Source organism: Lissotriton vulgaris, chromosome 2_1 (genome assembly GCF_964263255.1).
Source record: "Lissotriton vulgaris chromosome 2_1, aLisVul1.2, whole genome shotgun sequence".
NCBI classification, from domain to species: Eukaryota; Metazoa; Chordata; class Amphibia; order Caudata; family Salamandridae; genus Lissotriton; species Lissotriton vulgaris.
The window spans coordinates 1,960,676,279-1,960,693,416 of record NC_141687.1 but is presented as its reverse complement, the minus strand read 5'-3'; the positions used below and the strand labels follow the sequence as shown (position 1 = coordinate 1,960,693,416).

Sequence of the window (17,138 nt, the reverse complement as noted above, 5' to 3'; positions counted from 1 at the left end):
GGGGTGGCGGTCCCTGGGGCAGTGTGGGGGGATTGGGCCCCCTGCACTTTTATTTACTGCCTCCGGGATCCAGCCCAGTCACGCTTCTTTTTTTTTATTTTCACGCCGGATTTGCACACCCAGCACGAATTCGACTGATTTTTTTTTCTAATGCTTTCTTGGGCCCTGGGGGTCCTTCTAGCACCCCCTGAGCAGGCCTAGGGGGTCAGGGTGTTTCTACCCTGCCCCGTTTCTTGTTTTGTGCTTTTGTTTTACTGCTTTTGTGTGCCTCGGTTCTACCGAGGCACAAGATGACTACCAACACTTCCTTGTTTAAAGTGTTGACAGCCAAATAGAATACACCTCGTGATCGGCGGGGTGCGCGGATCCGCCGGGCCTCTATATATCAAAACTTTTATTTTTTGATGTTCTCAGCAACTACTGAACGGATTTACACTATTTAAGAAAAAGAGTGCTTTCTGAACCAAGCACCTTTCTGCCAAATTTTGTGTAATTCCATCCAGCAGTTCGAGCTGTAGCCGTGTCTAAAGTTTTCAATGGGAAATTGATTGTTTCACCTCTTTTTCTTGAATTTCTCAGGAACTACTCAACAGATTTACACCATTTACAAAAAATAGTTCTTTCTGAAACAAGGGCTACCTTTGTGCCAAATTTAGTGTAATTCCGTTCAGCAGTTCGGGCTGTAGCCGTGTCTAAAGTTTCCTATGGGAATTAACATGGAGAAAACACGTTTTGGGATCACCCTTTTTTCTCATTCCCCGCTTGCCAAATCACCCTGAAACTTTCAATATAGGAGCTGACTAGAGCGTCCCACTAGTTTTGAAAATGTCGTGAAGTTTCGTCGACTGGCGCCAAAGTTATTGGGAGAAGAAAAACGCTTTTTGAATAGAAACAAGGTCCTAACTATAACTACCTACTGGCAACCGACAGTAGGTAAGGTATAAATATATATATATATATATATATATATATATATATATATATATATATATATATATATATATATATATATATATATATATATATATATATATATATATATATATATATACATATACATATGTATATATATATATTCACTTCAAAAACTAAAGGTTACAGTTCTAGTTATCTGAGATAACACTATAATTTAAGCCCCCAATGCACTAATTATGACCTCACATATTACATTACTCATGACATGGTCAGTGGCATCACGGATGATATCTCAAATGACATCACTGATGAAATCATCCACAGAATCAGTCACACACTCACTCAGACCCCCATACAACCTTTCATACAGTCACTCACACACTCACAGAACCGCTCACCAACCCATTCACAGACCTATACAACTACTAACACACACACACACACACACACTCACTCACATAGCCACTCACACAAGCCATCACTCACCCATACAGCCACTCTTTCATCCATATAGCTACTATAGAGCTACTCACTCACCAATTCAACCCCTCACACATCCATTCACCCATCTACAAAACCACTTACAGACCCATTCACACATCCATACTAGGGGTGGGCTGAATTTGCATAGTCGCGCTATGCAAAGCTCCGTGAAACAGTAGAAAATCTGTGAGCACGCAAACATTCCATGAACATGCAGAATTGCTTGTTCCGCCCGTTCGCGATGCTTTTTTCCTGTTCGCGAACGCTGTTTGCGTGCTCAGGGAGAAATATCTCATGAACACGCATTTTGACAGCGCGAACAAGCAAAAACTTCCACGAAGACGGGGATGGCGGAATTTTGTGAAATTCCGTGTTCTCCGCGGAACACAAAATAACCCAAATTCTGTAAATTCCAAGATCGGAACGGAATTTACCACCCAGGCCTAATCCATGCAATTACTCACACCCACTCAACTATACAGCCTCTCACACACTTTTTATTTTGTACAATAGACATTACTAAAGCCACTCACTTGCCCATATACCCACTCACACAGCCACTCACCCAGACACCCACTTACATATCCAGTCGCTCACTCGTAGAGCCATTCACACAACTACTCAGTCACCCATACAGTCACTCACACACCCACTCACTCACCAATACTGCCACTCACACAATCACCCATGCATCTACTCACACACCCACTTATTTACCCAAACAACCACTTATACATACACTAACACGCCCATTCAGTCACTCACATACCCACTCCCACAATGATACAGTCAGTCACACAGCTGTCTGTTCAGGGTCTACCCTAGGGCTGACTTATATGTATTAAAAAGGAAGGTTTGGGCCAGGAAAAGGCTTATTTTGCCTACTTGAAATGACAGTTTAAAACAAGACTACAGGCTACAGTGATAGACTTGAGACTTGTTTTACAGTGTTACTTTAGTGGGTGGCACAATTAATACTCCAGCCGAGTAATAGCATTCAATTTACAGGCCTTCGGAACATATGTTACACTTACTTGGGATTTATAAGAAAATTAAATGTACCAATCAGATTTAGACCAATCTTTCTATGTTTAGAAGGGAAAGTACTTTACCACTGGTTGGCAGGAAAAATGTACATAGAATCCTCAAAGCCAAAAAACATGGGTTCAGTAAAGGAAGACAAAACTCTCGGGTCACCCTGTAGAAAATGTTGGTTGCATCATTAGTCATATATCTTATGGCATGTAGGGACATCTCCTGTAATCAGACTATTTGTTGAAAGCTGTCATTTAGTCTTTGGTAATTATTTTGTTTGCGTAGGTGTTTGCTGATGCTCTGCACCAGCGCCTATTTTTAACACCAGCACTTTGACAGTCTATCAAATGGTGGTGCAGTTTTATTATCTTTGAACTGAGCACATCAGCAGAGTACTTCACAATTTACAATGCATTAAAAAATTACCAGCACATTCAGGCAGTTTTACAGCTTTTTGTGACATCAAATAGTCCAAGTTGTCACATTTGTAGGAGTCTAATGGTTAATAGCAATAATATTGGTATTTGAAAGCGCTGGCAGGGGAAGTAGGTGGTACAAGCTGCACTGGTCGCCTGGGAAATACCTACGGCCATGGTACTTACTTTTTTTTCTTTAAAAATTAAGCACTTGATAATAGCATATGCATGACCAACTATGTGTGAAATTATCACCTTGGCTTATAAATATTATGTTTCTTCCCCTAGCATTCCACCAATTCTGAGAATTACCATTTATTGCAATGCAATAGCACAAGGAGGAGAAGCAGAGTGGGATTTTGCATGGAAAATGTTCGAGAATGAGACTGTGGCAACAGCGGCCGAGGCACTCAGACTATCAATGGGCTGCAGTAGGGATCCATGGATACTAAACAGGTAAGCTAAAAAAAATTGGCTGGTAGTACACATTGTAGCACTTAAGGTTTTGCCATCTGCAGCAGATGGGATTAGTATAGCAGGAAATAATGCACAATAGATAGACCTGAACTTTACTTCAATATGAAACATGTCTTATGGTCCTGCATAAGAATGTCGTTTGGCGGATTGATGTGTTGGGATGCTTAATATTGAGCAAAGCCTTTTGTTATGGTAATAATTGTGGTGCAGATCTATGAAGCTGTCATGGTAAGGCTGTTTGAAGATTATATGCCAGCCCCTATTGAATAAATTAGACGTCTATATTCTTCAGGATGCAAAGTGAAAATCTAAAATGTAGAAACTGAGCAAACTGAAGAGTAGATTGTCATCTCTAAATGAATCACAACTATTGGTGTCATTTAGGTCAAATTCTTCTGCCCTTTTTATGTTCCAGGTGGAAACACAGGGCCCGCTTTAGAATATGGTATACACCTGTTACAACGCATCTTTTACAACTACCTACTGTTACAACGCAACTTTTACAACGCATACCATTACAACGCATTGCGCTGGGGGGCGCTCTAGGATAGGGAATAAGTATAATTTACTATCCAACACCTTCCCTAGTGTCCACGGGGACTGGAGTTAGAATAGTAAATTATACTTACCACTATCCAGCACCTCAAAGCGCTATGCGTTGTAATGGTATGCGTTGTAATGGTCGCATTGTAACAGTAGGTAGTCGTAATGGTATGCGTTGTAACATGGTACATCCTTAGAATATGGCTGGTAGGAATACTCTGTCACAAATGTGGCAGAGTATCTTGTCCTACATCTCTAGGCCCACACGCTCAGTTGTGAGTTAGGAGGGCCTGACAGTGGTTAATTTGTAAAAAAAAGTAAGTGTCTGGGTTCTCATTAGGTGGCCTATGCAGTTTACACCACCCATTGCCACTGCTGGCATTGCCAGTGACAGTATCTACAACATTACTAACTAGCACACTGCTACAAGTGTGAAAATTCCGACTAATCCAGGCCCCCATAGCGATGAAAATAGCTCGGGCAGCAGATATTAGTTGTTTTTAATATATAATGAATTAATAAATATTAGAAATGGGGGTCTCCAGTTGGCAGAGGTGAGTACCTTAGTCCAAATGGGGACCCTTGATTCTAGTCAGGGCAAGGGGAAAACACACTTTACCGCCTCGGTAGACAGGCTTATCCAAAAGGCAATATGTAAAGTATTTGTACCAACACTCACAGTAACTCAGTGAAAACACCACAAAAGGACACCACACCAGTTTAGAAAAATAAAGTATCTTTATCTAAACTAAACAAGACCAAACTGACAAAAATCCAACATAAACAGATGAAAATATGACTTTCAAAATGTTTCAAGAACTCGTACCATAGAAAACTATGGATGCATGACTTTTCACCAAAGTATCTGTAGATGCTTCAAAGTTTCAAAAGCCAACCAGCCACAGAGTCAGAAAGCAAAGAGATGTGACACTCCTTGGGGAAGTGATGCTACAGTTCTGCGAAACGCAGAGGAGGAGTTGCGTCGAATCCGATCTGTATGGGGAGTGATGCGTTGATTCTTCGTGATGGTTCCGGTTAGCAGGTGATGCGTTGGGAAAGTGTGGCGCACAGGTACGATGCATGCAAATCCAGGATGCATCGGCGATCGATGTGGCAGAGGCGAGCGGCGTGGAGATCACCTTCAAGCAGAGGACACAGCACACAGCAAAGTCCTTCTCTTTTTCTTGGCAGAAACAACAACTGCAGGCCAACCCCAGACACACAGCAAGGGCAGTACTTCTCCTCAGTCTCGCCATCTCTTTTCCTTGGCAAATGTTCTTCTTGAATTCCAGGAATGTTCTAACGTTTGGCGTTTTGGGTCTGATACTTATACTCCAAAATGTATTTGTTCTCTTTGAGCAAGTTGCTCTGAGCCCATTTCAAACCAGTTGTAGGGACACTCTGCAAGTGCACGCCACTCCTCCGGTCCAGTCAGCACTCTCCCCGGCAGCTCCGCCAGCCGATTCTCGCCCGCAGTCTTCCACAAGCAGGGTTCGAGCCTCGCGCCCGACTCTGCCTCAGGTCTTAGGGTATTTTTTTGCATTATTGTGTGTGCGTATTGCTTGTTTAATTTCAAGGGCATCACTGAAATCACTGTCATTGCGTGTTCTTGTCAGGGGCATTACTGTTTTAAGACTTCACTGTTACAGAGCCTCAGCGCTTCCTGCTTCCGCCGGTCCTGCTCTTCCTCTCACTCGCCCCTGTACCAGCCCAACTCCTGCCTCTAACCCTACTCCTGCTCCCCTCCCCTACATATTTGGCGACCGCTGTGGAGGAGCGCTTGTAATGCCTTGAGCTCTGGTCCAGGCAGCACTCTCCCCGGCAGCTTCTTCTGCCGATTTTCACCCGCATCCTCCACAAGCAGGGTTAAATCGTCGTGCCCGACTCTGCCTCAGGTCTTGGGGTATTTTTTTGCATTATTGTGTGTGTGTATTGCTTGTTCATTTTCAGGGGCATCACTGAAATCACCGATATTGCGTGTCCTTCTCAAGGGCATTACTATTTTAAAACGTCACTGTTACTGCGCCTCAGTGCTTCCAGCTTCCACTGGTCCTGCTATTCCTCTTGCCCCACCCCCTGACCCAGCCCCACTCCCGCCTCCAGCTCTATTCCCTCCCACTCCCCTACATAATGGCGACCGCTGCACGGTCACGCAGCGGGTGCGCCTAAGGCAAGCCCGTCTGCGCCCTTCTGTGACCCGACCGCAACCAGCGCCAGGGACCCTGTTCCTCTGGGAACCCACCAATACGACTCTGCCACCCTCCATGCCCACAACCCCGGAGGCCACGTTGACTGTGTAAGATTCTCGTGCAACATGACCCATGGAAAGTTCTCGTGCGGATGACAACCACCGAAGAACCACCAACTGAACAACCCTCTGAAACCCTTACTTGCATCCTCCTCAACGTGCGCTCCCTACACCGACACGCTATAGAGATCTGGGACCTAATCAACACCCTCTCACCCGACATCGCATTCCTCATGGAAACCTGGAGCAATGCCACCTCCGGCCCTGACATCGCCACAGCAATCCCTGATGGCTACAAAATCCAGAGAAAAGACCGGCCACACAAGTCCCCCCTCCGACTCTCCACATCCAGCACGAGTGGCCACCACTCTGACATATAACACCTCCACTTCCAGATCCAGACCTGCCCCAGCACCATGCTACGAGCCACCCTCTTCTACAGACCACATGGACCCCGTGCACAGCCCGCAACCACTATAGCTAGCTGAACTCGCTGCACCCCACGGCATCACCTCCACAGACTACATCCTGCTCGGGGACCTGATCTTCCTTCTCGAAAACAGCCAGGACCCGACTCCACCAAACTCCCCCAGAACCTTGCCATCCTAGGACTGAAACAACTCGTCAGTACTCCCACCCACAGAGCAGGCCACACCTCAACCCCATCTTCGCTGGAGGATCAAGCATCCATTTCATCCACACCACCCAGCCCCCCTGGACGGACCACCACTGCGACCATTTCACTTTCAACACCACCACCGCACCCAAGCCCACCCCACGTTCACCACAACGGAACTGGAGTAAGGTCACCGTAGAGCACCTGAACACCGCGCTCCTCCAAGACCCCCCCCCAAAGCCGTGACCGACACCAACTCCGCAGCCAGGGAATTCCACTGCTGGGTCGTCGGATGCACCGACAAGCTGGCACTTCTTTGCCGCACTGCCAATCTATGTCCTCTGAGGGCCGCCTGGTTCATCACCAAACTCCAAGAAGCCAGACGCACCTGCAGATGCCTGGAGAAAACCTGAAGGAGCCACAAAACCACGGAAGCACGTAACAGCCACAAGAGCACCTTGAAAGACTATCACCAGCGTATAAGGGACACTAAAAGGACCTTCTTCAGAGACAAAGTCATGACCAACTCATCAAACGTCAAGAAACTGTTCAACGTCATTCAGCTGTTCGCTAAACCCACCTGGGAAGCCACTAACTTCACACCCTCCCAGGAACTATGTGACAAACTCAGCTCCTACATCCACCTGAAGATCTAGGCCCTTTACGACAACTTCAGCGAGCCAGCAGCAATCATCACAACATCACCCACGATTGCTGAGAGACTGATCCTCGTCTCCTGGGCACCCGCGCCCACCAAACTCATCTCCTCTACCCTGAAGAAGACGCACTCAGGAGCTCCAACGGATCCCTGCCCCCTCACATCTTCCACAGGGCTGCCACAGTCATCGCACCTGAACTAGGACAAACAATAAAATCCTCTGTCTTACCCAGCATCTTCCCAGACGACTGGGAGCATGCAGAGGTTAAACCCCTCCAACGGCCGACCCAACTGACATCGAAGAACTACCGACCCATCTCTCTCTTTCACTTTGCAGCCAAAGTAACTGAAAGACCAGTGAACGCCCAGCTGACCACCTTCATCGAAGAAAACTCCATCCTAGACGCATCCCAGTCTGGCTTGCGCAGCAATCACAGCACCGTGACCACACTCCTCACCGCCACCGACGAAATCTGCATGCTGCTTGACCAGGGACACACCGCATCCTCATCCTCCTAGACCTCTCCGCAGTCTTCGACACAGTCTCACATCGCACGCTAGCCGCCAGACTCCATAATGCAGGAATACAGGGGCCACCCTCGACTGGATCCAATACTTTCTCTCTGGCAGAACCCAGAGGATCAGACTACCCCCTTCCTCTCTGACCCCACTGACATCATCTGCGGAGTACATCAGGGATCCTTACTAAGCCCGACACTCTTCGACACCTACATGGCCCCCATTGCCGCCATCGTCAGGTAACACTGGCTCATCATCGTTTCCAGCACATCCTCTCCCTCACCAAAATCCCAGAAATCACCAGACGCACCTTCCAGGAAGGAATGCGAAATGTAGCCGCTTAGATGAAGGACAGCTGCCTAAAACTCAACTCAGAGCAGACTGAGGTCCTCGTCCTTGGATCCTGCAACTCCGCCTGTGACAACACCTGGTGGCCCTCCACCCTTGAGAGCCCACCCATCCCTACAGACCATGTTCGGAACCTTGTCCTAATCCTTGACCCCTCCCCCTCCATGAACCGCTAGATCAACACTGTCGCGTCCACCAGCTTCAACTGCCTCTGCATCCTCCGCAAGACCTTCAAATGGATCCCACCCGATCGCAGAAAGAATATCACCCACGCCCTCATTACCAGCAGACTGGACTACGGCAACGCCCTCTACACCGGAATCAACAAAACACCCTTGGAGTTTTCTTCCAATGTGTGGGGGTGATTTTTTTTTATTTAGAAATGGTCAGAAACAAAAGACATCACAGTTCTTACTCCAATGGCCCCTATGCTTGTTTCCGGTCCAGGGAAGGCATGGCTTGGCAGTTCAGGCAGGACTGCTCCCATGAGGCACAGGGTCAAGGCTGATTTGCATATGGCCATGTCTGAACTGGGGTGGGGTGGAGTGCAAAAAACGATGGATTTAGGCCCAGATCTCTGTACTGGGGTGAATGTATGACATTGTTCTGCGTTCTGTCCATCAACTGTTGTTTTTGCATTTGTCACCCCAAGTGGGATGGGTATGCTCAGACGTGAGTCCCGTGCTCTCCACACCACTGGAGTCAAGCTATCCTGGCTGATGACGGCTGATAGCCAGAAACCGGTCCTAGGATGCTTGATTCCGGTCCAGGGAAGACATGGCTTGGCATTTCGAGCTGGACTGTTCCCATGAGGCACAGGGTCAAGGCTGATTTGCATATGGCCATGTCTGAACTGGGGTGGTGTGGAGCGCAAAAAAACGATGGATTTAGGCCCAGATCTCTGTACTGGGGTGAATGTATTACATTGTTCTGCATTCTGTCCATCAACTGTTGTTTTTGCATAATTTCAAGAGTTTCAGGTAAAAAGCATAATGCAAAATTCTCAAATTTACGAAAGATTTACTCCAGCGTAATTTTAATTTCACCCAGGCCTAATTAGCAGGTAGTTATGGACAAGCTTGTTTAGTCCTGGAAATCCTATTTTATACCGGTTTACAAATATTTTTTGTAAATATGTGCCCTTCTTAGGCCTGTGCAAAATATTTTTTCGACCTGCAAATCTAAACACAAATCAGTGTTTCTAGTGGATGGGATTCCACAGTCATGAATGTAAAAAACAGTATGTTGCAGGTGTTTATTTGTGTTCAGACTATTAGTTTACTGGCTAGTGCATGGTTGCAGGCATTTTGTGAAAGGCCTATTCCAGTTCTGTACCAGTTGACTAGCAGAAGGAGTCTGACACATGGACCTTCTCCTGTTAATTAATATCGTGGCATTGAGAAGTGCATACCTTCATTGTAGCAGAAGATAAACAAGTAGCCACTGCAGAGGGGACAGGAGACTAGCTCTAACTGACTTCAAGTTGAATAGAATACAAATCCTACCAATGGAAAAGAACTGTCATATTACATGCAGACGCCACAGTTGGCCAGCTAGATTGCTGAATAACATCAATCTGATTAGCTGCCCTCTCAGCAGAGCAAATCTTTTTATTAGAACAATTCTGACTGGCTTCTGGCAGCCAACCTGAATCCATGCAGATGGCCAAACCTTTCTGAACTTCTTACATCTTGCAACAGGACTCACAGGTTGTGGTATGTTCCCATGACTTCACGTCATTCTGGTAGAATTCAATTTTTAAGAACAATGGTCCCTAAAGAAACAACAGTAAAAAGGGGGGTGGGGGAGGTGAATATAGACCCTGTCAGTACTATATTTGTATAACTTGTCCAGCTGGATAGAGGTTAGATATTTAATATTTTAAATTCAAATAGGAACAATATCGACAAAACAATTTGTAAGTGGGACACAAGCCTGCATCCAACTAAACCAAGAAGGACAAACAATGAAGAATACAAAAGGCTCAAGCAAAGCTGTAGGTTTGTTAAACACACAATTTTCAATGTAACAATCCAATTGCAAGAGAACACCTTTACACATTAAATGACAATTTGGAGCAGTGTATAAGGTGTACCGGGCGTCGACGGCGTTTCGATCCATATATACAATAAATGGAACATCATCAGGACATTTCGAATAAGCATACCTCTATGCAATTGCCTGTAATAAATGTTGGCAACTCCCACATAGATAGTAACTAATATGAAACTGAGGGCATGAATGGTGAACAGCCAGACCAAGAAAAATACAATCAGAGGTGTAGGGGAACCGGACCGTTTAGAGCGTCAAAGGTAATAGCACAGTATTAGTGAGACCCACCCAGTGATGGGAAGGGGAAGGCGCGGTGACTTGAGTGTCCCAATGGGGGATGAAGCTGCAGCTGCATGCTCCTAATTCCAGATATAGGGTTGTGCTAGATCCGTGTTCCTGGGTTGCAGCCAGTAAATGCCGGCTTCCGAGATGTGGGAAGCTTGCATGCTTATTCTAAATGTCCTGATGATGATCCATTTACTGTATATATGGATCAAAACGCTGTCGACACCCGATACACCTTATAAACCGCTCTAAATTGTCATTTAATGTGTAAAGGTGTTTTCTTCAAATTTGTTTGTGACATGAACATTGTGTGTTTAACAAACCTACAGCTTTGCCTGAGCCTTTTGCGTTCTTCATTGTTTGTCCCTCTTGGTTTAGTAGGATGCAGGCTTGTGCCTCACTTACAAATTGTTTGGTCTGTATTGTTCCTATTTGAATTTAAAGTATTAAATATCTGACCTTGGTCTTGCTGGATAAGTTATACAAATATAGTACTGACTGGGTCTATATTCATTTCCACTCTTTTTACTGTTGTTTCTCTAGGGACCACTGTTCTTAAAAATAGCTTAATTCCCAAGGTCCCTGACAGACCTTACATGGGTTCCTTTGTTTCTTCACAATATATTCTGTTAGAATGCAGCACGTCATGTATTCTTATACCAGACACGTGGTGAGAGGTTTCTCTTTTCTTTGCCTGATATGCATTGGCATCTCCATGGTCGCAACTGTTAGATGAGGTATACTGCAGGCATTGCAGAGCATGGAGGAGAAAGTTGACAGAGTGCAAAATATGAGGGTTGTCAAACATGGCGTTCTTTTTTCTTCACGAATTTGGGAAAATGCTACTTTAAAGTAGGTATTACAACCCTTGTATCTATACCTTTACAAAATGGTTGCCGCTCCACAATTTGCTTCCAGAAGTTTCCAGTACAATACCTGAAGTTCTCAGACCAATATTATTATTATTGTTGATGATGAATTGAGTGCACATACACTGAGGCACCTGCACCCTATGAATAAAAGGAAAAATAATCTGAAAAACGAACGCAGCCCAAACTATAGGTCAGTAGGAAGAAAAACTCTGACCGCATACATAAATGTTGCATAATCCATATCTCCTGGGCATCACCATTCCAGAGTCTTGGTCACAGGGTATGGAAGGCCCTACCACTACAAAACACACATTTAAACTGAGGCACACTTAGTAGAGAAGAGGCACAGGAGTGCGACAACCAAGAAGACTGGTAAAGTGACACTAAGGGCCTGATTATGAGTCTGGCAGTCTATGACTCACCAGACTCATGGTGGCACAGTGGTAGTAGTCCAGCCACTGCTGCACCAGTCATCCAAGCACCTTATTACAAGTTGTGTGTTCAGACCACCATTGAAATCCCTGGTGGTGGTGTGGCGGTCTTGAGTTTCCTCTTCACCACCGTTTTCATGGTGGTTCCTCCTCCATGACAATAGTGGCAGAGGGGAAACAAAGGGGGCCCTACATCGACCCCTGTTAACTCTGTGCCATGGAATGCATGAGGGGGCACATGTTGTGTCCCCCTGTGTGAATTCACCCCAGCACCTGCACAGCATGAACTGCACCAGTCCATGCCATATAGGTACTGCCGTTGACGCTCCCATTGCGGTTCCTATGGAAATGCCAAAGAACCACTTGCCAGTGACAAAAACAGATATAATATGGCGGGCAATGTGCACATGGGTCTGGTGGTGAGGTAGTGGGGTGATGGCACGCTGGTCCTGTACCGCCAAACTCATAATCAGGCCCTAAGTGAGGCTTGTGCAAAACTCTATTGGTGAGACTGAGAACTTTGAGATGAATCCTAGATTTTACTAGAAGTCAGCAAAGGGTAGTGAAGACGCCAGAGGCAAGGTAAATTCAGTAGATTTATTGTAGTGGCTACATGGGTGACAGGTCCATCCAGCTCCAAGCCCATCAGTAACTGCCCCCAGTCAACAGTCCCCCCTTTAACCATAACATTTTCAAAACTTCACAATTCATGGCAACATCAGAAATATTGGAGGATAATGTTAAGAATATTGTGAACAAAACATTCTCTGCCAATATTACAATACTACATACCTTGGTTCATCACCCACCCAAAACATTGTAATAAAATAAAAAATATAAAAAAGAAAAAAGAAAAAATATGTATATACATATATTTCAGACTTGTTGCTTGTTTTACCCGTCGCAGCTCAAAATCAGAGGGCGCGTCGTCAACAGCGGACCAAACAAGCCAGGTCCGATTAAAGCCTCTTAAACAAGGAATGACGTTGCTGTGTTCTGGCCAAAGTTACAATTTATTGTCGGCTGATCGGATCCGTTTCGCCTGCCCAGCAGGCTTGCTCACCAACTAAGTTACATAAAGACACAACCATTTAAAATACAGTGCTCGTGAGAATGTCACATGATGAACTACTAAAATAGTGTGCTAGAAGACAGACTTGTAGTTTTGTAATGTAACATGCTGTTTTCTCTCCATAAGCTTTATCAGTTAAATCTGAAACTAATTCATGGCTTTTGGCATGTCTATATAACAACATTTATCATATTTAGTGGTAGTTTTTAACTAACAATCCATTGCCATGCCCCATTTTAACACCAATTCATTCAATTGCAAATTAAGCCCCAGTGGGCAGAACCATTAGCCATATCGATAGCCCTTCTATAGCTGTTGTAAACAATAAAAAAAGAACTGCTACTAAGGACTGGTTGGTGGGCCTGTTATTCACGTTACCTAAGGGTTTGGTTCATGTTTTCATTTGGAAGCGCCTTCACCATACGTATGGACAAAATGTTTCTATCACCCACAAATAAGCTAGTAATTTCTACTCTAGAACTGAGTACTGAAGTTCAGCTTCCCGAAGCACTCGACCCAAATGCCACAGTGTTTTCCTTAACACCATAACCCTGCATCAGGATGAAATCCAACCCCACCCGGCTGACATTCACAGCAATATAGCAGGGCAAATTAGGATTAAAAGGCTTAAGAGCTTTGCTAAAACGTAAACTGGATTTAACTTGATCAAAAGCCGCACCACATTCCTCAGATCACTCAAACTTGACACCCTTCTTGAGTAAGTTGCTAATGGGGCAAAATAAAGGATGCACCTTGAGTAATACATAGACCAAGCAAGGTTTTACCTCCAGTTATATACAATAGCCTCAATAAGACCTTGCCTAGGTCTAATTCCTTCTTGATATATCAAATGACTGAGATATCTAACTTCTCTGCTCAAGAACCTGCACTTCTTGGTCTTGGGAACCACCCCATATTTCTCAAATATTTTGAGTACAGTTCATAGAATAGCATTGTGAGATTCAGTATCTTTAGGATGGATTAAGGCATTGTCCTGAAACACCAGTATGCCTTCAACCCCTCTCAAAAGATATTGCATCACTCTCTGAAACACAGAGGCAGCAGATACAAGCCAAACAGAATCCGATGGTATTGGAATGTCCCATGAGGAAGAAGCAAAAGCAGTCAAATGACTTGAGTCTGGAAGTAGTTCTATCCGGTGATAGGCACTAGCCAAATCCGGTTTGGAGAAAACTTAAGCCCTTTTGACACTAGCAAATAAGTAATTTATTTTGGGTAATGGGTGTGAGTCAACCCAAATTTTCCTATGGAGTGACCTCAAATCCACACATAGGCGCAATTGTATGCACCTCTTGCGAGCTACAACTAAGGGAGACAACCACAAAGAAGACTCAGTCGGTTCTATAATTCCTTTGTCACACAAGCTCATGATCTCCTTGATGAGATCTTCCCTGACACTGAAAGGAACTCCCTTAAGTTTGTGCTTAACAGGAATAGCACCCTCCTTCACAATTATCTTGTTCCTGAAACCATTAATCTTAACAAGGCTATTAACAAAGACAGAAGGGAAACTCTGCGTCCACTTAAGTACCTCCTTCTCACAAGCAACTAACAGCACTTGATCCAGGGCACCAGGTCTTATTATCATGCCAAAAAAACCTTGGTGAAACCATCCAAGAATGTTAAGACCCTTGACTGCAGCTTAAATCTTATCTTGCTCTTCCTCCCTTTGAATACTAGTATATCCTCCTTAAAACGAAGAAGTTCTATCCTGCGCACATCTTCTTAAGAAACAGGTGAACCGTCAGAAGGCAGCAATTCTCTGTCTCCCCATGTCTCTTCAAACAATTTCTGAGTGATCAAGGTGATCCAATCGCTGGAATCGGCCAAAACACTGAGGACCTTGTCCCCAGCACTCTTCTCAACAATAGGATCAACACAACAAGATGAATCCCCATACAACCGGTTCATTCACATTGGTTTGGGAATAAACTGTTCATCTCTGATCACAGAAATTACTTCCATGTCTGAATCATCTTCAGACTCCACCAAACACTCCACTGTTTTCTTTTGAGATCTCTATATTCAGACATACCTTGGCAAAATGTCCTGTTTTTTTTGCAATAATTGCATATGATGTTTGCCTCAGAACACTTCCCCCTCCGCCTTGAGGTGTGGGGCATTACCACACCTGAAACAAAAATTACTACTGATTAGACATACTTTATTTTTGATACTTGTGAAACCACTGTTGTGAGCATGTTTTTGTTTGGACTTACTTTCCCCCACCACATTGACACTCTCACGGGGCTTATCATCTAATTCTTTTAAAGAAACTTGAGAGATCTTGATATTCTTGGATACTTTGATGGTCTCATCTAAAGATGGATTTCCCTTAGCAAGAAGTTTCTGTCTCATCTGTTTATCCTTGCATTGACAGACAAATTGACCTCTAATAAGCTGATCAGTAAATGTTTCAAATTGACACTTTTTCTTCTTATTTCTCTGCTACAGACCTTTGCCATTGTTTATGAGAAGATCAGCAACTAATCATCACAACGATATTATTTCGAGGTGCAGTCAATAATGAGAGTCTTGTTTAGTTTTAAAGGGTTTTATTTTCATTAAAAGGGTTCAGTAAGTTCCTTTTTCCTTTTATTCAATAAGTTAAATGTATCAGTCCAATTACAGAATTGATAATAAAAATATGGTTAGAACAAGTCATAACAAATTATGCATTCAGTGTGTTCCATAAAGGAGAGTATCCCTATTCTAAAGAATGGGGCAAAAATGGTGTTAGCAGGAACCCATAAAGAGTTAAAGTTCGAGAGGCAAGATAATGCATAAAAATCAAATTCAATCAATCAGTGCCCGAGAATGTCTCATAAAGAGAGGGTCACAAAACTCAGTAGAGTCTCAGCAAAAATAATCATGCAGTGGCACTAGCAACTGCAATCTGCAATCAGGTCATAAAGGGTAGCAAATCAGCCTAAAGCATAACGCCATTAGCATTCAGCTTCAGTGTGGACAAGTGGTACAAAGCAGGTGTCTGGGAAAAGCATGTGGAAAAGCATATGGAAAAGTGTTGACCTACTCTTGGAACACACACTAACATAAACATCTGAAAATCTTTTTGCAGTTAGTGTTACATCTTCTCCTCTAATCCAAAAAGGTTTCAGTTTCATTCTTGAGAACAGTATCTCCCCTTCCATTCTCAGGATTCCACACAAACACCTCCCAAAGAATTATCACAAAGTTTGAATCATTATTAAAACTATGCCTAAGTATGAGGCAGTTTCATTTTCAGACCTAATCTCACATTTTAAACCTTCTAATGAAATAAATTGCATGTTAGCTTAACAATAGGCTATGTGAAATAGAAACTTCAGCTGCACAGATTATTATTCAGCACTGCATCTCTTGATTATAAATGAGAAAGAAATGTATTCAGAGATCAACATTTTTTGTTCATGCATTGCATTTAGTGTGTGAAACAGAAAGAAGTCGTTTTATTTAACGATAAAGTGTTTATAGTAAAACATGTCAAAATATTATTCATCAGAAGCATTCTGTAATATGATATGAAGCTTTCATTAAGGACATGTCAAGGTATGGTCAACTTTTAAGCATTATTATTATTATTGACAAAATTTGTAAAGCGCGCGGCTACCCCCAGCGGGGGTGTCCCGGCGCTGTGGACAGTAACGGCAAGAACCAAGAAGTTAGTAGCTGGAGAACATCCATGTCTTGAGTTTACATCTGAACTGAGATTCTAACTCAATCCGTCGAATACTCAGCATGACGGAGTTCCAAAGTTTTGATGAAACCACCGCGAAGGCTCTACCTCCTTTTCTAGAGCAGAGGAAGCAGGGGGGTCGCAGGAGTCGGAGGTGCTTGGACCTGAGTGTTCGCGATGAGTGTACTAGCTTGAGCCTACATCTTAGATATGCCGGGCCCTTGCCGTTCAAGGCCCTGAAGGTAAGGACTAGGGCCTTAAACTAAATGCAGGTGGATATTGGAAGCCAATGCAGGTTCTTTAAGTGAGGGGAGATAGAGTGGCGGTAGGGAACATTATGAATCAGTCTAGCTGCAGCGTTCTGCAAAATCTGCAACCGGAGAAGGAGATCGGCTGTGGCGCCCACATAAAGGCTATTAGAATAGTCTAGGTGGGAGGTAATGAGGGCATGTACAATAGTTTTCAGAGAGT

The 17,138-nt window shown here is 44.1% G+C and overlaps 1 protein-coding gene across 1 annotated transcript in view; it reads left to right on the top strand.

The window, feature by feature from the left end:
* LOC147733561 (aminopeptidase N-like) overlaps nucleotides 1-17,138 on the top strand; it is a 491,573-nt gene that overhangs the window by 356,604 nt on the left and 117,831 nt on the right. The window contains exon 17 of the mRNA XM_086958148.1: nucleotides 3,138-3,305. Within this exon, the coding sequence (XP_086814274.1) occupies nucleotides 3,138-3,305 (168 nt within the window). The remainder of the gene's footprint in view (nucleotides 1-3,137; nucleotides 3,306-17,138) is intronic.